The 27,461-nt window shown below is 45.2% G+C and overlaps 1 protein-coding gene across 7 annotated transcripts in view; it reads right to left on the reverse strand.

Annotated features, from left to right (window-relative positions):
• Positions 1-687: 687 nt before the first annotated feature.
• Positions 688-27,461, reverse strand: part of nhsl1b (NHS-like 1b) — a 285,255-nt gene continuing 258,481 nt past the window's right edge. For 6 of the 7 annotated variants that reach the window (XM_061885717.1, XM_061885711.1, XM_061885713.1 and 3 more), the window contains 4 exons: positions 24,479-24,610; positions 12,907-15,987; positions 10,777-10,897; positions 688-1,806 (listed from right to left, as the gene is read on the reverse strand). In XM_061885717.1, the coding sequence (XP_061741701.1) occupies positions 1,197-1,806; positions 10,777-10,897; positions 12,907-15,987; positions 24,479-24,610 (3,944 nt within the window). In that variant the 3' untranslated portion in view covers positions 688-1,196. The remainder of the gene's footprint in view (positions 1,807-10,776; positions 10,898-12,906; positions 15,988-24,478; positions 24,611-27,461) is intronic. The other variant, XM_061885714.1, reaches the window with a different exon arrangement.

Below are 27,461 nucleotides of genomic sequence, written 5' to 3' on the forward strand. Positions count from 1 at the left end.
TGGCGGCGAGGAGGCGGGGATGGCGAGCGAACGGCGAGGCGGGGCGTGCCGGGAGCGACGCCACAAACGAGATCAGGTGTGTGAATCGCTCACCTGGACACGATTAACATATCTCCTCTCGATGTATAAAAGGGGAGAAGGAGGAGAGAAAGGGACTGGTGATGGTGCGGAGAGAGAAAAGCATACGACGACGGAGACAGAGCGCAAGAGTCGGATGGAGGTACGTGCTGCTGAAAAGCAGACGGCAGAGCGAGCAGCAGAGGGAGACGGGATACGCAGCGGAAAATCCACCCGACCGCAGACAAGCTGGTGTTGAAAAAGAAAGCAAGTCAAACCTGCTCAAAATCATGTCCTTCCTTGGTGGTCCATTGAACCCGCAAGATGACGGCTTGAGTCCATCACATCACATTCTCCTGTTGTTTGATACTTTACACAAATTTGGGTATTCCAGTACTTTTTAGAGGCGGTATGGTAGCGAATATGATTCATTAGTATCGCGGTACTATACTAATACCATACAACCCTAATACACAAATACCATTTAGATATTAGAATATTACTATAATTGATATATTGGATACCAGTTTTTTGTTGTTTTGCTGCATTTTTTTGCCGTTTTAGTTTGATGGTTTTTAGGGGAAGATTAAACACTAAGTAAGCAAATAGATCCATAAAACGGGCAACATGTCACTTAAAACATTCCTTTTCTATTTATTTACATACACAACAAATATAAAAACTGTATTAGGATAAACTTTGAAGGTCATAGAGATCATTAAGAAACGGCTTGGACAAACTCTCGTGTGGCGTCCAGTTTTTTAAGTTGGGCTGTTTGGCTCTTTGGTAACCACGGCGACCGCTGGGAGACGAGCAGGTGGGGAAACAAAGACTTCCTCCAGACAGACTTGCTTTGGGTCAAACATTCTTTGAAAACAAAGCGGAGAAGTGTGCACCGTGGAACATTTACAGCTGATGTCTCTTTTTAATTCCTTGCTTCTTGTCTTGTTTAATAGATGTCATCATTGAGAGTTGACAGGGAGAACGGCGATGGAAAAACAAGTCCGGTTTGAAAGTAATAAAAATGAAGAGTGTCGAGGCCCCAAAACCTCCCAACAGGAAGTCTTTGCCCGGGTCGGCCTAAAGGGGCGGGGTCTGCTGCTGACTCCGCCTCCTGGTAACCTGGATGTTTGCTTCTCTTATCGCTGCTCTGATAAAGTGCCGTTGGAGGCGTTGAGGCTTTCTGCCGCGTCGCCGTACTCGCTCTCCGCCGTCTCGCCCTCGCGCTCGCAGATGACGGTCATGGGGCTGCTGAGGATGCGACAGCGGGCGTTGTACTTGCTGCTGGCGGCCGAGGGCGGCGTGCGCGAGCGTCCGTACTTGCTGCCGCCCATGGGGAAGGCGCAGGACGGCGGCGAAGACAGAGCCGGGGCCTCGTAGCGGTGCCACTCGTCCGCCGCCCTCTTGCTGCGGCCGGGGGAGGCGCAGGGGCTCTGGGGCGAGGACGGGGAATCCAAGGCGGACTCGGAGCGGGAGCGCTGGGAGCGGGGGTCCGTGGAGCGCAGCATCTCGGTGGCGGACATCCTGAAGCTGCTCTCCGAGCGGCTGCCCTTCTTGAGGAGGAGAGCCTTGAAGGTGTCGCTGCTGGTGGTGGACTTGCGCAGGTGGCGCTGGATGGAGCCCGGCTGGCGGCACAGCGGCGACGCCGGGGACACGTTGGTGGGCGTCATCGGGGGGGACTGAGACTGACCCCCAGAACGGGACTTCTCCTCCTCCGACTCCTTGCGACCGAGGACCTTCCGCTTGGACCTGCGGGCAGAGCGGACACATGAGAGTGGACACATTAGAGTGGACATGATTTTTTTAAAGGGGACATGAGAGTGGACATGAGTGAGTGGACATTATTTTTTTTAAAGGGGACATGAGAGTGGACATAAGAGTGGACAATAGTACGGACATGAGAGTGGACAGGAGTGTGGACATGAGAGTGGACATGAGTGAGTGGACATTGTTTTTTTAAAGGGGACATGAGAGTGGATATTAGAGTGGATGTGAGAGTGGACATGAGAGCAGACATGAGTGTGGACATAAGAGTGGATATTAGAGTGGACATGAGTGTGGACATAAGAGTGGATATTAGAGTGGACATGAGTGTGGACATAAGAGTCGAAATTAGAGTGGACATGAGAGAGGACATGAGTGTGGACATGATTTTTTTTTAAACGGGACATGAGAGTGGACATAAGAGTGGACATTAGTGAGTGGACATGAGTGTAGACATTTTTTTAAAAGGGGACATGAGTGGACATGAGTGAGTGGATATGAGTGTGGACATGATTTTATAAAGGGACATGAGAGTGGACATAAGAGTGGAGATGATTTTTTTTAAACGGGACATGAGAGTGGACATGATTTTTTTAAAGGGGACATGAGAGTGTACATGAGTGTGAACATGAGAGTGGACATGAGTGTGGACATAAGAGTGGATATGAGAGTGGACAGGACATGATTTTTTTAAAGAGGACATGAGAGTGGACATGAGTGTGGACATGAGTGTGGACAAGCGAGTGGACATGAGAGTGGACATGAGAGTGGACAAGCTAGTGGACATGAGAGTGGACATGAGTGTGGACAAGCGAGTGGACATGAGTGTGGACATGAGTGTGGACATGAGTGTGGACAAGCTAGTGGACATGAGAGTGGACATGAGTGTGGACATGAGTGTGGACAAGCGAGTGGACATGAGTGTGGACATGAGTGTGGACAAGCTAGTGGACATGAGAGTGGACATGAGTGTGGACATGAGAGCACACATGAGTGTGGACATGATTTTTTTAAAGGGGACATTAGAGTGGACATGAGTGTGGACAAGCTAGTGGACATGGGAGTGGACATGAGTGTGGACAAGCGAGTGGACATGAGAGTGGACATGAGTGTGGACATGAGTGTGGACAAGCGAGTGGACATGAGTGTGGACATGAGTGTGGACAAGCTAGTGGACATGAGAGTGGACATGAGTGTGGACATGAGAGCACACATGAGTGTGGACATGATTTTTTTAAAGGGGACATTAGAGTGGACATGAGTGTGGACAAGCTAGTGGACATGGGAGTGGACATGAGTGTGGACAAGCGAGTGGACATGAGTGTGTACAAGCGAGTGGACATGATAGTGGACAAGCTAGTGGACATGAGTGTGGACAAGCGAGTGGACATTAGAGTGGACATGATAGTGGACATGAGTGTGAACATGAGAACGGACATGAGTGTGGACATCAGAGTGGACATGAGTGTGGACATGATTTTTTTAAAGGTGGCATGAGCGTGGACATGAGTGTGAACATTAGTACGGACATGAGAGTCGACATGAGTGTGGACATGGGAGTGGACATGAGAGTGGACATGAGTGTGGATATGAGTGGAAATGATTTTTTTTAAAGGTGACATGAGAGTGGACATGAGTGTGGACAAGTGCAGAGAATAATTTCGCCACACCAAGTGTGTGTGTGACTTTATCTTTAACTTAACATGAGTGGACATGAGTGTGGACATGAGAGTGGATACATCAGTGTGGACATGAGTGTGGACATGAGAGTGGACATGAGAGTGGATACATCAGTGTGGACATGAGAGTGGACATGAGAGTGGATACATCAGTGTGGACATGAGAGTGGATACATCAGTGTGGACATGAGTGTGGACATGAGAGTGGACATGAGAGTGGACATGAGTGTGGACTTGAGAGTGGACATGAGTGTGGACATGAGTGTGGACATGAAAGTGGACATGAGTGTGGACATGAGTGTGGACATGAGAGTGGACATGAAAGTGGACATGAGTGTGGACATGAGAGTGGACATGAAAGTGGACATGAGTGTGGACATGAGAGTGGACATGAGAGTGGATACATGAGTGTGGACATGAGAGTGGACATGAGAGTGGATACATGAGTGTGGACATGAGAGTGGACATGAGAGTGGATACATCAGTGTGGACATGAGAGTGGACATGAGAGTGGATACATCAGTGTGGACATGAGTGTGGACATGAGAGTGGACATGAGTGTGGACATGAGTGTGGACATGAAAGTGGACATGAGTGTGGACATGAAAGTGGACATGAAAGTGGACATGAGTGTGGACATGAGTGTGGACATGAGAGTGGGAGAACAAAGTCATTTTCCAGAAGATTGCGGTGGCTTCGGTGGAGGTCTGCCTTTTTAAGCGAGTGATTTTGTTGTTTGTGTGCTGGCTGGCAGCTTTTCCCAAAAAGATTACGCTGGCAATCACTTTGGCCAACATGCGCCTCAAATCTTTGGCCCAAATGTGCCATATGCCCGCTTTGCCCTCTTTGCCCGCCGCTCCTCCCTCACCCCGTCTGAGCGAGCGCCACACAAAACAAGCAGCGGCTGTGCTGTTGAGGATGAGGTTTTTTTTTTTTTCGTTGCTGTCATCTGAACAGATTTGCCTGTGAAATGAATGAAAATGTGCGGAAATATGGCCGGGACTGCTTTTAATCAGGAAAAAACATTCATCCCCCTCACAGCGGCGGCGGCCTGCGAGCATAAAGCTGCAACTTGCATACACGGGATTAGTGAATCAGCCTTATTAATGTCAGAGGGTCCTGGTGCTAATCCCCCGAGCGAGCATGTCAACATGGCCGACTAATTACAGGGGGGACGGACGGTGCAGGGAGGGATAAAGAAAAAGAAAAAAAGATCACGACTGCGGAGATGGCGGCGAGGAGGCGGCGAATGCGAGCGAGCGACGCCGCAAGCGCATCTGGACACAATTCATGTATCTCCTCTCGGTGTATAAAAGGGGAGAAGGAGGAGAGAGACGAGAGAGACCACAAGCAGCAGCGCATGCAAGAAGTAAGAGAGCGACATCGAGAGGCAGAGCCAAGCGACGTGGACGGCTGAAAAGCGACACGGAGGAGCGAGCAGTGAGAGCACGGACGGCTGAAAAGCAACCCGCGAAAGACTTTTCTTATTTGCAAAAATAAAGAAGTCTACACCTGCTCGCAAAGAATGTCCTTCCTTGGTGGTCAATGGAACCCGCACGACAGCGACTAATTATTATTCGTAACTAATCTACACATTAGGTCTCCAAACAGAGTCCCACATGAGGTGTGGTGTGGTGGATGGGGGGACTGCCAACTACAATATGTGCTTGTGCCCTACATTCAACCTTACAGCGGCATCCTCCTCGTTACGTAAGCGCTTCTTCACACGCCAGCACCTGAATCTTTTAGATGAGATAGTAGATAGAATCTTGCAGAGTCGTTAGCCGGGGAGGCGGGGGCAGAACGAGAGGAAAGTCAGACGCCCCCAGCACCCTTTTTATGGACAGGACATCCTATAATCAAGCCCCAAACTGTTTGTTTACATGCTTTTTTAGAAACCGAGGACCCTATTGTATTTCTAAGGTTTTATTATTATTATACCTCCACCTCTTTAAGATGTAATTTGACCCCCTTAACATGCTTCAAAACTCACCATATTTGACACACACATCAGGACTGGCGAAAAATTGCCATCTAGTAAAAAAACCAAACTCTAAAACTCAAAATTGCGCTTTAGCGCCCCCTAGGAAAAAAAACGACAAAACTGCTTGTAACTTCCGCTTGGAATGTCGTAGAGACATGAAACAAAAACCTCTATGTAGGTCTGACCTAGATTTCATACATTGACTTCATTCAGCAAAAATCAACAGGAAGTTGGCAAAAACCCCTTCAAAACAAAATGTTCCTAAAAAAATGTCATTTTTACCTCGTTGAGCTGTAATTTGACCCCCTTAAAATGCTTCAAAACTCACCAAACTGGACACACACATCAGGACTGGCGAAAATTGCGATCTAATAAAAAAAAATATAAACCCCAAACTCTAAATAGCGCTCTAGCACCACCTAGGAATAAAACACAGACAAAACTGCTCCTACGAAGAAAACAGACAAAACTGCTTGTAACTTCCGGTAGGAATGTCGGAGAGACATGAAACAAAAACCTCTATGTAGGTCTCACGTAGACCTACATTTCATTCAGTTACATCATGGGTGTCAAACTCTGGCCCGCGGGACAAATCTGGCCTGCCATGTAATTTAATTTGGCCCTTGAGGCAATATCAATTTAGCATTAGAGCTGGCCCGCCGGTGTTATACAGCGTCGGTGCCGCTGTAACACCGCATTCACCGCTAATACTCATACTTGCAAACCCTCCTACTAATTTTCCCGGTAGACTCCCGAAGTTCAGTGCCCCTCTCGAAAATCTCCCGGGGCAACCATTCTCCCGAATTTCTACCGATTTCCACCTGGACAACTATATTGGGGACATGCATTTAAGGCACTGCCTTTAGCGTTCTCTACAACCTGTCGTCACATCCTCTTTTCCTCCATACTAACAGCGTGTCACATAATATTTGTGGCTTTTACACACACACACACACGCACAAGTGAATGCAAGGCATACTTGGTCAACAGTCATACAGGTCACACTGAGGGTGGCCGTATAAACAACTTTAGCACTGTTACAAATATGCGCCACACTGTGAATCCACACCAAACAAGAATGACAAACACATTTCGGGTGAACATCCGCACCGTAACACAACAGAACAAATACACAGAACCCCTTGCAGCGCTAACTCTTCCGGGAAACTTCCAGCAAACTGACCAATAATTCACGTTTTATTCATGCATTTTCTCTTGCTACTTCAAAGCTTGAATGTTTGGTTCGTTCATTAGTGTTATTTTATTTTCAAATTTATTATCAACCTGTAGAAAAAATGTGATATTTACCTCAGAAGATTGCAAATAGAAAAAAAAGGCATAACATTTTTATTTAAATTTTATTTGATATGCCATTGATATTTTTTAAATTATTATTATTATTATTTGAAACTGGATTTTGCATGTCACTAAAGTTATATAAGCCTTGCTTGTTCAATATTTAATGCAAAACTTTTTTGGGTCCCTATTAAAAGGTTCATTTGTTCAACCTTGGCCCACGACTTTGTTCCGTTTAAAAGTTTGGCCCACTCTGTATTTGAGTTTGACACCCCTGGTTTACACCCTTCAGCAAAAATAACCAGGAAGTGGGCAATTACCCCTTCAAAACAAAAGTTTTGTAAAAACCCGTCACCTTTTTTCAAACATTATCTCCTCTGAGCGCGTTTGTTGTGTCGGCTTCAAACTCGCACAGGAAAGAGATTGAACCCTTTTCATTTAAAGTTGCGCAAAGAGTTTTTTTAACTGCTCAGGTTTTGATTTTACGAGCCTTCAAAGAACTTCTGCGCTGCTGCTGTCTCAAGATGGCCGCGTGACCACACAATGCAGAGAAGGTAGGTACTGTACGGGTAAAGATATGTTAACTGGGTGAAAGAAGGTGGCACCAGTTTGACTCCAGGATCCAGGGAAGGTAGGTAATGTGCAGGTAAAGATATGTTGAATGGGTAAAGGCAGGAAACACCAGCAAAAGTCGGTCCCGTCCATCGCTGCTTGCAGCTTTAATTTTTATTTGTCTTTGCTATTTGGGCTTATTAGACCCTATTAGAATTAAAACTAAGAATCATCTTTTTAGATGATGTACTTATTCCATAAGTACACAAACGGGGGGGACAGATTTCCAGTATTGTTGTTTCCATTGATTGAAGCAAAGTCTGAATGTCATTAAAACAGTTAGCGTCATCTTTTGACACTTCTTCCACTCCCGTCCTTGCACGCTACACCGCTACAACGGCTGCTAGACTTTTGACAAGAACAAGAAAGTTTGATCACATTACGCCTGTACTGGCTCACCTGCACTGGCTTCCTGTGCACTTAAGATGTGACTTTAAGGTTTTACTACTTACGTATAAAATACTACACGGTCTAGCTCCAGCCTATCTTGCCGATTGTATTGTACCGTATGTCCCGGCAAGAAATCTGTGTTCAAAAGACTCCGGCTTATTAGTGATTCCTAGAGCCCAAAAAAAGTCTGCGGGCTATAGAGCGTTTTCCGTTCGGGCTCCAGTACTCTGGAATGCCCTCCCGGTAACAGTTCGAGATGCTACCTCAGTAGAAGCATTTAAGTCTCACCTTAAAACTCATCTGTATACTCTAGCCTTTAAATAGACCTCCTTTTTAGACCAGTTGATCTGCCGCTTCTTTTCTTTCTCCTATTTCCCGGTCCGGTCCGATGACCATGGATGAAGTACTGGCAGTCCAGAGTCGAGACCCAGGATGGACCGCTCGTCGGGACCCAGGATGGACCGCTCGCCTGTATCGGTTGGGGACATCTCTACGCTGCTGATCCGCCTCCGCTTGAGATGGTTTCCTATGGACGGGACTCTCGCTGCTGTCTTGGATCCGCTTGAACTAAACTCTCGCGGCTGTGTTGTAGCCACTATGGATTGAACTTTCACAGTATCATGTTGGACCCGCTCGACATCCATTGCTTTCGGTCCCTTAGAGGGGGGGGTTGCCCACATCTGAGGTCCTCTCCAAGGTTTCTCATAGTCAGCATTGTCACTGGCGTCCCACTGGATGTGAATTCTCCCTGCCCACTGGGTGTGAGTTTTCCTTGCCCTTTTGTGGGTTCTTCCGAAGATGTTGTAGTCGTAATGATTTGTGCAGTCCTTTGAGACATTTGTGATTTGGGGCTATATAAATAAACATTGATTGATTGATTGATTGAAATTAATGGGGAAATCGTCGCTCTCTCGGTCCGAATCGCTCTCGCTGCTGGTGGCCATGATTGTAAACAATGTTCAGATGTGAGGAGCTCCACAACCCGTGACGTCACGCGCACATCGTCTGCTACTTCCGGTACAGGCAAGGATTTTTTATTAGCGACCAAAAGTTGCGAACTTTATCGTGGATGTTCTCTACTAAATCCTTTCAGCAAAAATATGGCAATATCGCAAAATGATCAAGTATGACACATAGAATGGACCTGCTATCCCCGTTTAAATATAAAAATCTCATTTCAGTAGGCCTTTAAAAAAAAGGCCATATCGCCCAGCCCTAGTTATGACAGTAAACAAAAAATCGAATTTATATCCTGCTCTCAGTGGAAAGAAGTCCAAATTGCGTTGGCACGTGAGCATGAAAACCAAACCAGCGCGCCACATAAGAAATTAATGTGTGTTTCTCCCCCCCACAGCACTTTGAACAGCAATGTATGACAAGAGAGAGAGAGAAGGAGAAAGAGAGAGAGAGACAGAATGAGCCCGAGCTGCTGTCTCTCTAGTGGCCTCTAACCCAGATCAAGCCCAACAGGGGTCCACTTGCTTAAAAAATGAATGAAGTCTTTTTTTTTTGTTTTTTTGTTATTGCGCGTCTGAGAATGATCCTGAATGCTCGCTTCTACGTGAAGACATGACATCTACAAGATGCTGGACGTGGAAGTCAGGGGTCACCAACCTTTTTGAAAGCAAGAGCTACTTCTTGGGTACTGATTAATGCGAAGGGCTACCAGTTTGATACACACTTAAATAAATTGCCAGAAATATCCAATTTGCTCAATTTACCTTTAATAAATAAATCTATATATATATACATAAAAAAATGGGTATTTCTGACCGTCATTCCGCCGTACATTTTTTTTCCTTTTACGGAAGGTCTTTTGTAGAGAATAAATGATGAAAAAAACACTTAATTGAACGGTTTAAAAGAAAAGAAAACGGGAAAAAAATGAAAATAAAATTTTGAAACATAGTTTATTTGCAATTTCGACTCTTTAAAATTCAAAATTCAACCGAAAAAAAAGAATAGAAAAACTAGCTAATTTGAATCTTTTTGAAAAAATTAAAAAAATAATTCATGGAACATCATTAGTAATTTTTTCCTGATTAAGTTTCATTTTAGAATTTTGATGACATGTTTTATATAGGTTCAAATCCCATCTGCATTTTGTTAGAATATATAACAAATTGGACCAAGCTATATTTCTTCTAGATTTTCCAGAATTTTTTTTTAAAAAGAAATTCAAAATACTTTGAAATAAGATTTAAATTTGATTCTAAAGATTTTCTAGATTTGCCAGTTTTTTTTTTAAATTTTAATCATAATAAGTTTGAAGAAATATTTCACAAATATTCTTCGTCGAAAAACAGAAGCTAAAATGAAGAATTAAAAACAAATGTATTTAATATTCTTTAAAATTAAATAAATACATGTACTTGAACATTGATTTAAATTGTCAGGAAAGAAGAGGAAGGAATTTCAAAGGTAAAAAGTTACATGTGTTCAAAAATCAGAAAATCATTTTTAAGGTTGTATTTTTTCCCTAAAATTGTCTTTCTGAAAGTTATAAGAAGCAAAGTAAAAAAATAAGTGAATTTATTCAAACAAGTGAAGACCAAGTCTTTAAAATATTTTCCTGGATTTTCAAATTCTATTTGAGTTTTGTCTCTCTTAGAATTAAAAATGTCCAGCAAAGTGAGACCAGCTTGCTAGTAAATAAATACAATTTAAAAAATAGAGGCAGCTCACTGGTAAGTGCTGCTATTTGAGCTATTTTTAGAACAGGCCAGCGGGCGACTCATCTGGTCCTTATGGGCACCACGTTGGTGACCCCTGCTGTAAGTTATGACCACGAGGAGGCGGAGGAGGGAGGGAGGGAGGGAGGGAGGGAGGGAGGAAACAGAAAGAATGATGGCCGAGCTTGGGTAAGAAAGAGCCCGCTAAACAAAGTGTTTATGCTCCCGTGCAGTGGACCCTGGCAAAGATTCATGCAAAAATGAGAGTGCACGACACGTAAAATGATAATGAGGCCGTGGGGTAGGAACAGGAGTTCGGTACCTGTGAATTACGGCAAACAGGTCCTCCGTGGTGCGGGTCGGCGTGGAGGTCGGGGTCACCATGGTCTCCGCCGGCGTCCCGTTGAGAGGCGACTCGGCTGTGCTGGAGTCAAACACGTCACCTGCGAGGCACACACTTGCGGGTTACATTTCGGCGTGTGTCACCGCCACCTGCCTGCCACAGACTGTCCCCGCTTACATCCTCCAGTTTTGAGCCTCCCCCCTCCCTCCTCCTCCTAGCTGGCGTCTTTCCCAACCGCTTGAGCCGCCGGCAGCGAGCGGTCTCACTTTACACTCTCTCATCCTCCCCTTCATCCCAGCCTGCCTCCCGTGTGATGCGATGGAGCCCCTCCCCCCTATCGCCACAACCACGAAAAGCCCCTGGGACGCCAAAACCGCCCCGCCCCCGCGTTTCTTTACCTCAATGAGAGAGGGGAGAGAGAGAGGAATGAGCGGGAAAGGATTAAACATTGATTTAGGAGGAGGGTTGGATGAGATCTATCTACTGTGGACTGGTTAGCAGTCACAGGCAGTGACTAGGTCAGGGGTCACCAATGCGGTGCCCACGGGCACCAGGTCGCCCGTAAGGACCAGATGAGTCGCCCGCTGGCCTGTTCTAAAAATAGCTCAAATAGCAGCACTTACCAATGAGCTGCCTCTATTTTTTTAATTTATTTTATTTACTAGCAAGCTGGTCTCGCTTTGCTGGACATTTTTAATTCCAAGAGAGACAAAACTCAAATAGAATTTGAAAATCCAAGAAAATATTTTAAAGACTTGGTCTTCACTTGTTTAAATACATTCATTTATTTTTTTGCTTTGCTTCTTATAACTTTCAGAAAGACAATTTTAGAGAAAAAATACAACCTTAAAAAGGATTTTAGGATTTTTAAACACATATACCTTCTTACCTTTTAAATTCCTTCCTCTTCTTTCCTGACAATTTAAATCAATGTTCAAGTAATTACTTTTTTTTATTGTAAAGAATAATAAATACATTTTAAATTTATTCTTCATTTTAGCTTCTGTTTTTTCAAAGAAGAATATTTGTGAAATATTTCTTCAAATTTAATATGATTAAAATTCAAAAAAATTATTCTGGCAAATCTAGAAAATCTGTAGAATCAAATTTAAATCTTATTTCAAAGTCTTTTGAATTTCTTTTAAAATTTTTGTTCTGGAAAATCTAGAAGAAATAATGATTTGTCTTTGTTAGAAATATAACTTGGTCCAATTTGTTATATATTCTAACAAAGTGCAGATTGGATTTTAACCTATTTAAAACATGTCATCAAAATTCTAAAATTAATCTTAATCAGGAAAAATTACAAATGATGTTCCATATTTTTTTTATCAAAAAAATTCAAATTAGTTAGTTTCTCTCTTAATTTTTTTCGGTTGAATTTTGAATTTTAAAGAGTGCAAATTGAAGATAAGGGCTGGGAGTTTTTCCTTGCCCTTATGTGGGCGCTGATCCGCAGACGTCGTCGTGGCTTGTGCAGCCCTTTGAGACACTTGTGATTTAGGGCTATATAAATAAACATTGATTGATAAACTATGTTTGAAAATTTTATTTTCTTTTTTTTCATGTTCTTTCCTCTTTTAAATCGTTCAATTAAGTGTTTTTTCATCATTTATTCTCTACAAAAAAACTTTCCGTAAAAGGAAAAAAATGTACGACGGAATGACAGACAAAAATACCCATTTTTTTTATATATATATAGATTTATTTATTAAAGTTAAATTGAGCAAATTGGCTATTTCTGGCAATTTATTTAAGTGTGTATCAAACTGGTAGCCCTTTGCATTAATCAGTACCCAAGAAGTAGCTCTTGGTTTCAAAAAGGTTGGTGACCCCTGAACTAGGTGAACAACCAAACTGACTACGGACCAGAGGAGTCGGTTTGTTCGACGCTGCTTGCCTGCTGATAAGCAGCATCCCTGCGTTTTGTACGCCTTAAAAAGAAAGTGGCTTTAACTTTGGCTTCCCTTGCTTAAAAGCGCAGCAAATGAATTTCCCAGCTGCCCACACAGAGCTGGCGCACGGCTGCCCGCGGAGGATTACAGTAATGGGCTTAAACTAATGCAGCATCAGCGTTTAGATGAATAGCAATCACGTTCAATGACAAACCTGCATCGTCAAGACTGGAGCCGGTGGAGCCCGCAGAACTACTCGTCTCATCCGCCTCGTCATCTGGGGCCTCTCCGTTCTGGCGGAACTCTTGGTCCGGGCCGGCGTTCTGGCCAGTAGAGATATGAGGTTCATCCTGGACGTCTGCGGGTGTCTCGGGGCTCTCTTCTTGGGGCTCGGCGCTCTCCGAACTGTCTTTGTCCTCTTTGTCTTCAGCTTGGACCGGCTGAGGGCTTGGCAGCGGGACAACAAATAATTTGGGTTTCTTGGAGATGACGGGAGGCTTCTGTTTGACAGGAAAGGGACTCTGCAGTACTTTCTGCCCTTCGTCTTCTTCGATACCGTTGAGAAGAAAGCCGCTTTCTTCGGGTTCACGACCATCACGCGAGCTGCCGCAGTCTATAGACAACCTATCGATAAGGTCTGATACAGGCGAGGGCGACTGCTTATGGTCTGAGAAGCAGTTCGTCAGCTCCTGGGGCTGAGACTTGTCCAGGTTGCAGGGCTGCAGGCCCATAAGAAAGTCTTTGTACGGCTCCAGGTCGCTGTCAGTGTCTTTCTCCGGCCGCTTGACTGATCGCAGCTGAACGCTCTGCAGAGCAAAAGGTGTAACGAGCGGCATGGGAGACTTTGTGGGACTGTTTGGAACGGCGGCTTTAGGCGCTTCCTTGGCAGATGACGGGGAGGAAGAGTAGAAGACAACAGCAGGCAGTGGAGGAGGTGGTGGCGGCGGCCCCGTGAGGGACACAGGAGGTGGGGGCGGAGGACTTAAGCTCCCATTGAGCGACACACTGGGGTGAATCAAGGTTTCGGGGGAGGGAGGAGGTGGGAACTCTGGCGAGGTAGACCAACCCGGGAGGGGGCTCAGCGTTTGAGCCTGCGGCGTGTGAGGCGATGTTGGTGCTGGCGGAGGAAAATGTACATCCGAAGGAGGGAATGTCGGTGGTGGGCTGAGGGGGGTGTCTGGAGCTGATGACGAGGTCCCAGGCACAGGCGGTGGTGCAGTAGGCCCGCAGCTCTTGAGAGAGTCCGAAGTGTTAGAGGAAAGGGAGGTGGAGGATGAAGATGAGATGAGAGAAGATTTCCTCTCAGGAACTTTAGGCTTGGGTCGACTTCCAGAGGGAGACATGGACCGAATGCCAGACGGTACGGGTGTTCCAGCCGTGGGGGTGTTGGACTGGCTCGAGTAGCCACTGGATGGAGAGGTGAGTCTGTGCACTCTTTCTGGAGAGGACGTGCTGGTTTTAGGCTTCACTGCCACTATTTCTTCCCGGCCCGGAGCTCCTGGTTCCTGGCAGGGGCCATGAATCTCAGTTCCATTCTGCTCTTTGCCTGCTGGAGGCCCGGTGGAAGTGTTAGCCGTATGAGCCGCGGGGGTCTGCGCACTCTGGTCCCCATGGTTACGAGGATATTCCATGTAGTAGCCCCAAGAATCGGCATAGTCCGAACGCAAGCTGCTGGTGTCACTGTGAGTGGGAGTCACGTGGCATAGCGAGTAAACATTGGACACGCCCAAGCCGTTTGCGCTGGTTGCTAGTGATGTGGCAGAGCTCTCTGTGCTAATGCTACTGTGACTCCGTGGACGCAGCACCCAGGGGTCATCGTAGTCGCTGCAGGGGCTTTGGGAGGGTGAAGATGGGGAGATGCCCTTCCCCTTCCCAGATCGCAACCCCATCTGGAGACTCTGCTGCAGGGTGGCAATTAGAGTCTCATTCAGCATGCCGTTGTTGGACTCGCCGCTGATGGCGTTCACGCCTCCGAGGGGCTTTTTGGGTCCAGGTTTTCGCTTCAGGGAGTCCGTGCGAGCCGGGGGAGGCGGGGGTTTCTTGGATTTGCGGAGGGAGATGCTGCGAGATAGGGAGCGATCGCTGTACAAGCTCCTGTACTCTTCCTGGTTGGCCATCTCGCGGCACTCGTACATGCTGTGTCTGGTGACTCGGCCCGCGCCCGCGCCGTGTCCACTGCCATGGCTGCGTGAGCGCAGGCCCGAGTCCAGGTGCATGGAGGTGTAATATCCGTCATTGTCCTGGGAATAGAGGGAGCTGGAATCAGTAGGTGTCTTGGACGACACTTCCAGACTGTTGTACAGCTGGTTGATGGGCGTGGAAGAGCTAGAGGTCAAAGTGCGGTGGGCAACAACCACGTTTTCTGGGGTGTCGTAGATCCACTGCTCATCTGTCTGCTGACATGAGGGCGGCGTCGGGGCCAGGGGGCTGTGACTGTGCGGGCTGTTGTCTGATAGTCCTGACTCGCTGCCGCGTGCCGCTGGGACCTGACTCCGTTCCAATGGCGTGTGGACCGGAGTGGAAGCGGCGAGGGCAGGGCAGGTGGAGCTGTGGGCGAAAGCGGCGGGACTGGAGGTCAGGGGGTCGGCATAAGAGGCCAGAAAGAGCGGCCGAGCCGTTTGGTAGGCTGAGGACGTCGAGTGGGAACGCTGACCAGAGGTGTTGACAGTGATGACCTCAGATGAGCTGGGCAGGGTGGCGTTGGGGATAAATGAGGTGGAATAAGCGGCATGCGGTGACACCGCACAGGCCAGACTGCCAGCCCAGTCACTGGACTGCGTCCGCCTCATCTCCTGAGACTTGGGCCTGGGCAGGGTGCCTGTCCTGGGGGAATTCCTCATATGTACCACTGTATCGTCGACTTGAAGTTTCCCAATCTGCCTCTGGGGAGCGGTCTGTTCTTCCGACTTGATGGGGGTGCTGCTGTACATGGGGTCAGCGCTGAGTGACACCCTGGCGCCCTGACGGGGCAGACTGTGAAATCTGGACGGGTCCCCGTTATGCTGATGCGGCAGCATCAAGATCCCGGAGCTGTCATTGCTGGAGATGGATATACTTCCTGTTGAAGAGGAAGCAGAAATGCCGGCCATCTGGGCAGCGATGCCCTGTCCTCTCTGAGCCCGAATTCTCCTCATGGACGGCGGGACAACCTTCGCCACTTCCGTCTGGCAGCTGGTATCTCGGGTCTGGGAACGTCGGAGCGTTGAGTTGACGCTCCCAACCCGGCCCAGAGTGGAGTACTGTCCTGGGATGAACATGGAATGTGGTCGTAATTCCCCGCCACGTCCTTGTGCGGCTGTCAAAAGAGAAAAAAAAAAAAAGATCAGCTTGATAATGTTGGGATGTATTATGATTGGGATATACAGTGGGGCAAAAAAGTATTTAGTCAGCCACCGATTGTGCATGTTCTCCCACTTAAACTGATGACAGAGGTCTGTAATTTTCATCATAGGTACACTTCAACTGTGAGAGACAGAATGTGAAAAAAGAATCCAGGAATTGACATTGTAGGAATTTTAAAGAAGTTATTTGTAAATTATGGTGGAAAATAAGTATTTGGTCAACCATTCAAAGCTCTCACTGATGGAAGGAGGTTTTGGCTGAAAATCTCACGATACATGGCCCCATTCATTCTTTCCTTAACACGGATCAATTGTCCTGTCCCCTTAGCAGAAAAACAGCCCCAAAGCATGATGTTTCCACCCCCATGCTTCACAGTAGGTGTGGTGTTCTTGGGATGCAACTCAGTATTCTTCTTCCTCCAAACACGATGAGTTGAGTTTATACCAAAATGGATACATGGATGATACAGCAGAGGATTGGGAGAATGTCATGTGGTCAGATGAAACCAAAATAGAACTTTTTGGTATAAACTCAACTCGTCGTGTTTGGAGGAGGAAGAATACTGAGTTGCATCCCAAGAACACCATACCTACTGTGATGCATGGGGATGGAAACATCATGCTTTGGGGCTGTTTTTCTGCTAAGGGGACAGGACGATTGATCCGTGTTAAGGAAAGAATGAATGGGGCCATGTATCGTGAGATTTTGAGCCAAAACCTCCCATCCGTTAGAGATTTGAATGGTTGACCAAATACTTATTTTCCACTGTAATTTACAAATTCTTTAAAATTCCTACAATGTGAATTCCTGGATTTTTTTTCAAATTGTGTCTCTCACAGTTGAAGTGTACCTATGATGAAAATTACAGACCTCTGTCATCATTTTAAGTGGGAGAACTTGCACAATCGCTGGCGGACTTTTTTTGCCCCATTGTAATTATTTATTCATTTGATTTTATTTCGCCTTTATTCAACCAGGTAAAATCCCACTGAGATCAAAGACCTCTTTTCCAAGGGAGACCTGGCCAAGAGGGCAGCAGCAAGGTTACATTAAAACATTCAACAACACACAAAACATCACATTTACAACATTAAAACTTGCTTAATTAAGATAATGAAGGAAGAAGTGATTATGAAATGTTTAAAATGTGTGACTCTAATTGTGTGTTTTGAGTCCAATTAAAACTGGGTGAAGGTTGAGGCCGACCATAAACACTCCTAAAGGCCTACTGAAAGCCACCACTAGCGACCACGCAGTCTGATAGTTTATATATCAATGATGAAATATTAACATTGCAACACATGCCAATACGGCCTTTTTAGTTTACTAAATTGCAATTTTAAATTTCGCGCGGAAGTATCATGCTTAAACGTCTCGGTATGATGAGGACATTTTGTTCCAGCACCTATAAGTCCTCTGTTTTCATTGCATAATTCCACAGTATTCTGGACATCTGTGTTGCTGAATCTTTTGCAATTTGTTCGATGAATAATGGAGACGTCAAAGAAGAACGATGTAGGTGGGAAGCGGTGTACTGCGGCCGCCTTTAGCAACACAAACACAGCCGGTGTTTCACTGTTTACATTCCCAAAAGAGAGACAGTCAAGCTTTACTATGGAACAGAGATGTCAAGCGAACACGGTTGGATTGGACCACACACACAAAGTACAGTGTATTATGCAGCGATCATTTCGAAAGATTGTGTTTCTAAGAGGGTCCCTTGCGAAGGGCAGAGATGGGCATCGCCACCACCCGTCGACTGGTGCTGAAGAAAGGTGCGGGGACGACCTTCGGGTTGTACAGGTACGATCATATAATCTCACTAAAACACTAGTAACACAATAAGGAGATAAGGGATTTTCCAGAATTATCCTAGTAAATGTGTCTAGTAACATCTGGATCGCTCCCACCGCCCTCGTCTTTTTTTTCTTTTTCTAGTCCTTCACTCTTACTTTCCTCATCCACGAATCTTTCATCCTCGCTCAAATTAATGGGGGAATTGTCGCTTTCTCGGTCCGAATCGCTCTCGCTGCTGGTGGCCATGATTGTAAACAATGTTCAGATGTGAGGAGTTCCACAACCCGTGACGTCACGCGCACATCGTCTGCTACTTCCGGTAAAGGCAAGGCTTTTTTATTAGCGACCAAAAGTTGTGAACTTTATCGTGGATGTTCTCTACTAAATCCTTTCAGCAAAAATATGGCAATATCGCGAAATGATCAAGTATGACACATAGAATGGACCGTTTGAATAAGAAAATCTCATTTCAGTAGGCCTTTAAGTTGAAGTACCAATGATTGTCACACACACACTAGGTGTGGCAAACATATTCTCTGCGTTTGACCCATCACCCTTGATCACCCCCTGGGAAGTGAGAAGAGCAGTGAGCAGCAGCGGCGGCCGCGGCCGGAAATCATTTTTGGCAATTTAACCCCCAATTCCGACCCTTGATGCTGAGTGCCAAGCAGGGAGGTAATGGCTCCAATTTTTATTTCATCTACCACATTTTCACTGGTCGCTCGGCTTCTTTGCCGAGCTCAGAAGGACAAACACTAAAAAGAGGAAGGCAGAGTAAGATTCCACGCCTGGAAGAAGACACCTCATTGCATATTCTTACATTGTGCTGTATATTGTGAGAGCACATATAAGATGTCCGGGGCTAATAGAAGTGTGGAAATTGATGTTCTGTGTAACACACACACACACACACACACACACACACACACACACACACACGCACACACACACACACACACACACTGCAGGCCTAGACAGGAGGAGGACAGAGTGTAGGTACACAGAACATCAGAGGGTCAAATGTGCGACAAAATGAGAGCAGACAGTGTTGTTGGCAGGGTCTCCTCCCCAGCCCGCATCCTGTCCTCTTTAAACATCTTCTGGCTCCAGATTCAACGATTAAGTCGACAATAACAACTTAGTTTCCCACTCCCTGTTACTCTTTCCTCCGACCGGCTCGTCGGGAAAGCTAATTAATTAGATTTTCTGCAAGCTTGTCGGATGTGATAATAGTTTCTGGTCTTGCTCATTAGGAGAGAAGGATATTAGAGGAGGCTTCTTAATAAGTTTAGCCCGGTCTCCAGGGAGGACAAACATCTCCCCGGGGTCATTATCTTGCAACATGCACATACAACACACATGCGTGCACTTCGGTGGTCATGCAGGAAATGGAATAAGCACAGAAAGAAAACATTTTAAAGGACGAGGTGTCATTGCGTGATACTCGCCTCTCTTAACCCTCCCTGAACCCCGCATGAAATGCACACACTGCTGCTGCAGCTGCTGCTATGGATCGAGCTGCAGGGTCTGCTTGGCAAGTCGGGGCTGGTGCAAAGGAGAGGGAGCGACGGGGAGGCAGGACGATTAGGCGTCACGGCAGTTTGGAGTTTGTCGTCGGCTGCCGGCGCGCTAACAGGACTTCCAAGTGCCGGGATGTTATCGGGAAAAGAGAAATGGCTTTCTCCTTAAAACCCTGCAGGCGGGCTACAGTGCAGTGCAAGCCGGGCATAAATACTCATTAAACATGCGCTGGTGCTGGCAAAGCTCACTTTGGAGGGGGAGAGCCAATCTGCCTTTACGAACCCTGTTTCCATATGAGTTGTGAAATTGTGTTAGATGTAAATATAAACAGAATACAATGATTTGCAAATCCTTTTCAACCCATATTCAGTTGAATATGCTACAAAGACAACATATTTGATGTTCAAACTGATAAACATTTTTTTGTTGTTGTAAATAATCATTAACTTTAGAATTTGATACCAGCAACACGTGACAAAGAAGTTGGGAAAGGTGGCAATAAATACGGATAAAGTCGAGGAATGCTCATCAAACACTTATTTGGAACATCCCACAGGTGTGCAGGCTAATTGGGAACAGGTGGGTGCCATGATTGGGTATAAAAACAGCTTCCCAAAAAATACTCAGTCTTTCACAAGAAAGGATGGAGCGAGGTACACCCCTTTGTCCACAACTGCTTGAGCAAATAGTAAAACAGTTTAAGAACAACGTTTCTCAAAGTGCAATTGCCAGAAATTTATAGATTTCAACATCTACGGTCCATAATATCATTGAAAGGTTCAGAGAATCTGGAGAAATCACTCCACGTAAGCGGCATGGCAGGAAACCAACATTGAATGACTGGACCTTCGATCCCTCAGACGGCACTGTATCAAAAACCGACATCAATCTCTAAAGGATATCACCACATGGGCTCAGGAAAACCTCAGAAAACAACTGTCACTAAATACAGTTTGTCACTACATCTGTAAGTGCAAGTTAAAGCTCTACTATGCAAAACGAAAGCCATTTATCGACAACATCCAGAAACAGCGCCGGCTTCTCTGGGCCCGAGATCATCTAAGGTGGACTGATGCAAAGTGGAAAAGTGTTCTGTGGTCTGACGAGTCCACATTTCAAATTGTTTTTGGAAATATTCGACATTGTGTCATCCGAACCAAAGGGGAAGCGAACCATCCAGACTGTTATCGGCACAAAGTTGAAAAGCCATCATCTGTGATGGTATGGGGGTGCAATAGTGCCCAAGGCATGGGTAACTTACACATCTGTGAAGGCACCATTAATGCTGAAAGGTACATACAGGTTTTGGAAAAACATATGCTGCCATCTAAGCCCCGTCTTTTTCATGGACGCCCCTGCTTATTTCAGCAAGACAATGCCAAGCCCCATTCAGCACGTGTTACAACAGCGTGGCTTCCTAAAAAAAGAGTGTGGGTACTTTCCTGGCCACCCTGCAGTCCAGACCTGTCTCCCATCGAAAATGTGTGGAGCATTATGAAGCGTAAAATACGACAGCGGAGACTCCGGACTGTTGAACGACTGAAGCTCTACATAAAATATGAATGGGAAAGAATTCCATTTTCAAAGCTTCAACAATTAGTTTCCTCAGTTCCCAAACGTTTATTGAGTGTTGTTAAAAGAAAAGGTGATGTAACACAGTGGTGAACATGCCCTTTCCCAACTACTTTGGCACGTGTTGCAGCCATGAAATTCAAAGTTATTATTTGCAAAAAAAAAATAAAGTTTACGAGTTTGAACATGAAATATGTTGTCTTTGTAGTGCATTCAATAGAATATGGGTTGAAAATTATTTAAAAAAATGTATTCCATTTATATTTACATCCGACACAATTTCCCAACTTATATGGAAACAGGGTTTGTACATGCACGGCTGTAAACGGCCACAGTGTATCCCACAAGGAATCTTACTTTGATTCATTATGTAAATTAAAGATGCTGAGTATATTTAAATGTATGTTAAAATATGCTACTGCAAAAAGTCAGTGTTCAAAAACAAGAAAAAAAATATACAAAATTGTCGGGTATTTTATTTGAACTAAGCAAAATCAAGTTAAATGCCAAAACATCTAATCATTGATGAGTAATTAGAATATGGCAACCAAAATGTTGCTGCAAACTGAAAATGCTTTATAGTACACTATTATGTACATTAAGCTTGAAAACTGTAGGTTTTTTTTGCGAGGTGAGGCATGTGATTAATCACAAAGAATCATCTCGTTAATCATGAATGAACGCAGATTAATGACACAATTTATTTTGAGCACACACGCACGACACTGCAAAAAGTTAGTGTTCAAAAAAAAAATAAAAAAGAGGGGTATTTTATTTGAACCAAGCTAAATTATCTGCCAATTGAACAAGAAAATTCAGCTGGTCAAGACTTTCCAAAACAAGTAAAATTAAAGCTGCAAGCAGCGTTGGTCGGGTCCGCCTTTGGCTGCTGCCCCCGAGACCCACGGCCGGATAAGCGTTAGAAGACGCCTTGGAGCCACTATTTTGAGAATCTAATGCATTGTGAAAGTAATGCAGTTGTTGTATTGAAGTGAAAATATCAAACTTCCAGTTGATTTTTGCCAAAGTATGTTAATTATTAAAATGTAGGTCTAAGTGAGACCTACATAGTGTTTTTTGTTTCATGTCTCTCTGACATTCCTACCGGAAGTTACAAGCAGTTTTGTCTGTGTTTTCTTCCTAGGAGCAGTTTGTCCGTGTTGTATTCCTAGGGGGGCGGTAGAGCGCAATTTTGAGTTTTGAGGTTAGGTTTTTTTATCAGATCGCAATTTTTGCCAGACCTGATGTGTGTGTCAAGTTTGGTGAGTTTAGAAGCATTTTAAGGGGGTCAAATAACAGCTCAAAGAGGCAAAAATTACATTTTTTAGGAGACTTTGCACAGGGGTTCCTTGAAGGCGCGTAAAATCAAAACCTGAGAACTTATCAAAACTCTGTTCTATACTTTTAATCAGAAGGGTTCAATCTCTCTCCTGTGCGAGTTTGAAGCCAAAACAACAAACGCACTCAGAGGACATAATGTTTGAAGAAAGGTGACTGGTTTTTACAAAACTTTTGTTTTGAAGGGGGGATTGCAAACTTCCTGTTGATTTTTGTTGGGGGTTGTCAATCTATGAAATGTAGGTCTAAGCGAGACCTACATAGAAGTTTTTGTTTCATGTCTCTCCGACATACTTACCGGAAGTTACAAGCAGTTTTGTCTGTGTTTTCTTCCTAGGAGCAGTTTTTTTCAGTGTTTTATTCAAAAATAGCGCTAGAGCGCAATTTTGAGTTTTGGGGTTTGGTTTTTTCATTAGATCGCAATGTTCGCCAGTCCTTATGTGTGCGCCAAGTTTGGTGACTTTTGAAGCATTTTAAAGGGGTCAAATTACAGCGCAAAGAGGCAAAAATTGCATTTTTTCGCAAAAATGTTGTTTTGAAGGGGTTTTTGCCAACTTCCTGTAGATAAGTCAGACCTACATAGGAGTTTTTGTTTCATGTCGCTATGACATTCATAACAGAAGCTACATGCAGTTTTGTCTGTAATTTTTTCCTAGGGGGCGCTAGAGCGCAAATTTCATTTTGGGGCATTGGTTGCTTAATATGTTGGGAAGGTTTGCTATACCGACGTGTGTGTCAAATTTGGTGAGTTTTGAAGCATGTTAAGGGGGTCAAATTACAGCGCGTAGGTGCGGAATAATAATAAAACACAGCAGTTTAAATAGGGTCCTTGGCCCTGTGGAGTCCTTTGGCAATGGGCCTGGCGGACCCTAATTAGCTAACCTCAATGAACCCAAAAATAGCTTAAAATAAGTATATTCTCACTAATAACAAGATCACTTTTCTTGGTGGAAAAACAAAGAGACCTTTTTGTTCAATATGTTGGAAAATATTCTTAAATGAGTAAATGCTAGTGCCATTATCTTGACATAATGATGTGTGCTTGGCATCAGGATTTCATGCTTGAAATAAGAAATGATTACTTGAAAAAAGTAGTTTTATACTTGTGAGTGTTGATGACACAGCTTTGCAACACTTGATATTCTAGCTGTCTTGGATCCGCTTGAACTGAACTCTCGCGGCTGTGTTGCAGCCACTATGGATTGAACTTTCACAGTATCATGTTAGACCCGCTCGACATCCATTGCTTTCGGTCCCCTAGAGAGGGGGGGTTGCCCACATCTGAGGTCCTCTCCAAGGTTTCTCATAGTCAGCATTGTCACTGGCGTCCCACTGGATGTGAATTCTCTCTGCCCACTGGGTGTGAGTTTTCCTTGCCCTTTTGTGGGTTCTTCCGAGGATGTTTTAGTCGTAATGATTTGAGACATTTGTGATTTGGGGCTGTATAAACAAACATTGATTGATTGATGATTGATAGTTTCAAGCATGTTTTACTCAATATAGGTCATCACATCTCAGCAACAAGCTGTAATATCTTACTGAGATAATTCAGGACCAAAACACTCAAAACAAGTAAAACACTAACATAAAATCTGCTTAGTGAGAAGAAAGATCTTATTAGACAGAAAATAAGCAAATATCAGCCTTATTTGAGATACTTCATCTTACTTAGATTTCAGTTTTTGCAATGACGGGGAATTGCACTTTTTAAAAATGTTACCTATAATTCACCCTCCTTATGAGAGATAAGCACTCAAGTCTTTGTTTCAATGCATTCTAATTGGCAAATAAAAATCAGCCTAAAATAGAGCCAAGACGACATTGCGTCTATCGCGTTTATTTCTACCCATGAACCCAATAAAAAGCCGCCAAAAATACTCATTTGCATTTTGTGACCAGAATATTACGCGAGTATTAGTAATACTGTTATTATAAGTGCTGATGTTATGACCTACATTTAGTGGCAACCTGATCAGAGGTAACTACCTTATGTTGTTATCAGCTGGTGAGTATTATTTTAGGAAGGAGCTACCGGTCTGCGGACAGCAGAGGGCAGCAGAGGGCAGCACCAGGCGCCTACCCACTTACACACACACACACACACACACACACACACACACACACACACACACACACACACACACACACACACACACACACACACACACACACACACACTCACACACACACACACACACACCCGCAGTGACGCATACCTAGCTCCAGGTCGAAGTTGTCAGGCAGCCCTGATATTGTCTTTCTGCGTTTGACCTTCTTGGGCCGGCGGGACACAGTGTCAGTGTTAACGAGGGAGCGCCGGATGCTCGCCTGCCGGTCAAACACTGCACCTGGTAGGCGGGGGGGGGGAAGGCAGGCGGACACACAGGCAAGACAAGCGCAATGGTTAGTGTGGAGGACGGGCGCTCAAACAGCATGCAGGCGTTTATCTTCAAGCAAACATGCAGGTCAGGTTCGAACAGCACAGTGAGGCTGGATGGGCAGTTGACAAAAAAAAGGAACATTTTCACATATTTTCTTGTGTTTTTTGTGCCCGGCGACTAAACGCATGTTGTTCCTCAGGTATCTCATCTTGGGAAACCTGATCCCAAAGATCATTCACCAGACACCAGGAGAGGAATATGAGATACAGTGGGGCAAAAAAGTATTTAGTCAGCCAGCGATTGTGCAAGTTCTCCCACTTAAAATGATGACAGAAGTCTGTAATTTTCATCATAGGTACACTTCAACTGTGAGAGACAGAATGTGAAAAAAAAATCTAGGAATTTTAAAGAATTTATTTGTAAATTATGATGGAAAATGGTGGGCTTCACGGTGGAAGAGGGGTTAGTGCGTCTGCCTCACAATACGAAGGTCCTGCAGTCCTGGGTTCAAATCCAGGCTCAGGATCTTTCTGTGTGGAGTTTGCATGTTCTCCCCGTGAATGCGTGGGTTCCCTCCGGGTACTCCGGCTACTCCGGCTTCCTCCCACTTCCAAAGACATGCACCTGGGGATAGGTTGATTGGCAACACTAAATTGGACCTAGTGTGTGAATGTGAGTGTGAATGTTGTCTGTCTATCTGTGTTGGCCCTGCGATGAGGTGGCGACTTGTCCACGGTGTACCCTGCCTTCCGCCCGATTGTAGCTGAGATAGGCGCCAGCGCCCCCCGCGACCCCAAAAGGGAATAAGCGGTAGAAAATGGATGGATGGATGGGGTGGAAAATAAGTATTTGGTCAACCATTCAAAGCTCTCACTGATGGAAAAAGGTTTTGGCTCAAAATCTCACGATACATGGCCCCATTCATTCTTTCCTTAACACGGATCAATCGTCCTGTCCCCTTAGCAGAAAAACAGCCCCAAAGAATGATGTTTCCACCACCATGCTTCACAGTAGGTGTGGTGTTCTTGGGATGCAACTCAGTATTCTTCTTCCTCCAAACACGACAAGTTGAGTTTATATCAAAATGGATACATGGATGATACAGCAGAGGATTGGGAGAATGTCATGTGGTCAGATGAAACCAAAATATAACTTTTTGGTATAAACTCAACTCGTCGTGTTTGGAGGAAGAAGAATACTGAGTTGCATCCCAAGAACACCACACCTACTGTGAAGCATGGGGGTGGAAACATCATGCTTTGGGGCTGTTTTTCTGCTAAGGGGACAAAGAATGAATGGGGCCATGTATCGTGAGATTTTGAGCCAAAACCTCCTTCCATCAGTGAGAGCTTTGAATGGTTGACCAAATACTTATTTTCCACCATAATTTACAAATAAATTCTTTAAAATTCCTATAATGTGAATTCCTGGATTTTTTTTCACATTCTGTCTCTCACAGTTGAAGTGTACCTATGATGAAAATTACAGACCTCTGTCATCATTTTAAGTGGGAGAACTTGCACAATCGCTGGCTGACTAAATAGCTTTTTTGCCCCTGTTTTTGTGTTTAAAACAAGACATTTTCATGATTAGTTCATGTGTAGTAAAGCAAAACAGTAATCGAACGAGTGAGATAAGAAAACATGCAGGGGGAAGACGACACACACACATTCCAAAATCCTTGTTAGTGTCTTGCTTCCAAGATAGAGGCTGGTAGAGTGGCCGCGCCAGCAATTGGAGGGTTCTCGTTCGATCCCTGCTTCTGCCACCCGAGGCACAGCTGTTGTGTCCTTGGCTGTTCACCCACCTGCTCCCAGTGCCACCCACACTGCTTTATATAATAGGTGTCACTATGTAAAGCGCTTTAAGCCATCCATCCATCTTCTTCCGCTTACCCGAGGTTGGGTCGCGGGGGCAGCAGCCTATGCAGGGAAGCCCAGACTTTCCTCTCCCCAGCCACTTCGACCAGCTATACTTGGGGGATCCCGAGGCGTTCCCAGGCAAGCCAGGAGACATAGTCTTCCCAACGTGTCCTGGGTCTTCCCTGTGGCTTCCTACCGGTCGGATGTGCCCTAAACACCTCCCTAGGGAGGCGTTCGGGTGGCATCCTGACCAGATGCCCGAATCACCTCATCCGGCTCCTCTCCATGCTTTACTTTGAGCTCCTCTCGGATGACAGAGCTTCTCGCCCTATCTCTAAGAGAAGGAAACTCATTTGGGTCGCTTGTACCCATGATCTTATCCTTTCGCTCATAACCCAAAGCTCATGACCATAGGTGAGGATGGGAACGTAGATCGAGCGGTAAATTGAGAGCTTTGCCTTCCGGCTCAGCTCCTTATTCACCACAACAAATCAATACAGCGTCCGCAATAATAAAGACGCCGCACCGATCCGCCTGTCGACCTCACGATCTTCGGAGTCTTGTTCACAAATGAAGGATTGTAGGTAGGGTATCAGGTCTGTTGCAGGCTTCGATGATCAGGGCTCTCCAGTCTTCTCTGTCGTCTGCTCTATGTATACGAGTTCTATCCATTCATCCATTTTCTACCGCTTGTCCCTTTTGGGGGGTGCTGGAGCCTATCCCAGCTGCATTCGGGTGGAAGGCGGCGTACACCCTGGACAAGTCGCCACCTCGTCACAGGGCCAACACAGATAGACAACATTCACACTCACATTCACACAGAGGGCCAATTTAGTGTTGCCATGCCTACCGTCAAGCATGGTGGTGGTAGTATTATGCTCTGGGCCTGTTTTGCTGCCAATGGAACTGGTGCTTTACTGAGAGTAAACGTGACAATGAAAAAGGAGGCTTACCAC

Source organism: Nerophis ophidion, linkage group LG24 (assembly GCF_033978795.1).
Source record: "Nerophis ophidion isolate RoL-2023_Sa linkage group LG24, RoL_Noph_v1.0, whole genome shotgun sequence".
Taxonomy (NCBI): Eukaryota; Metazoa; Chordata; class Actinopteri; order Syngnathiformes; family Syngnathidae; genus Nerophis; species Nerophis ophidion.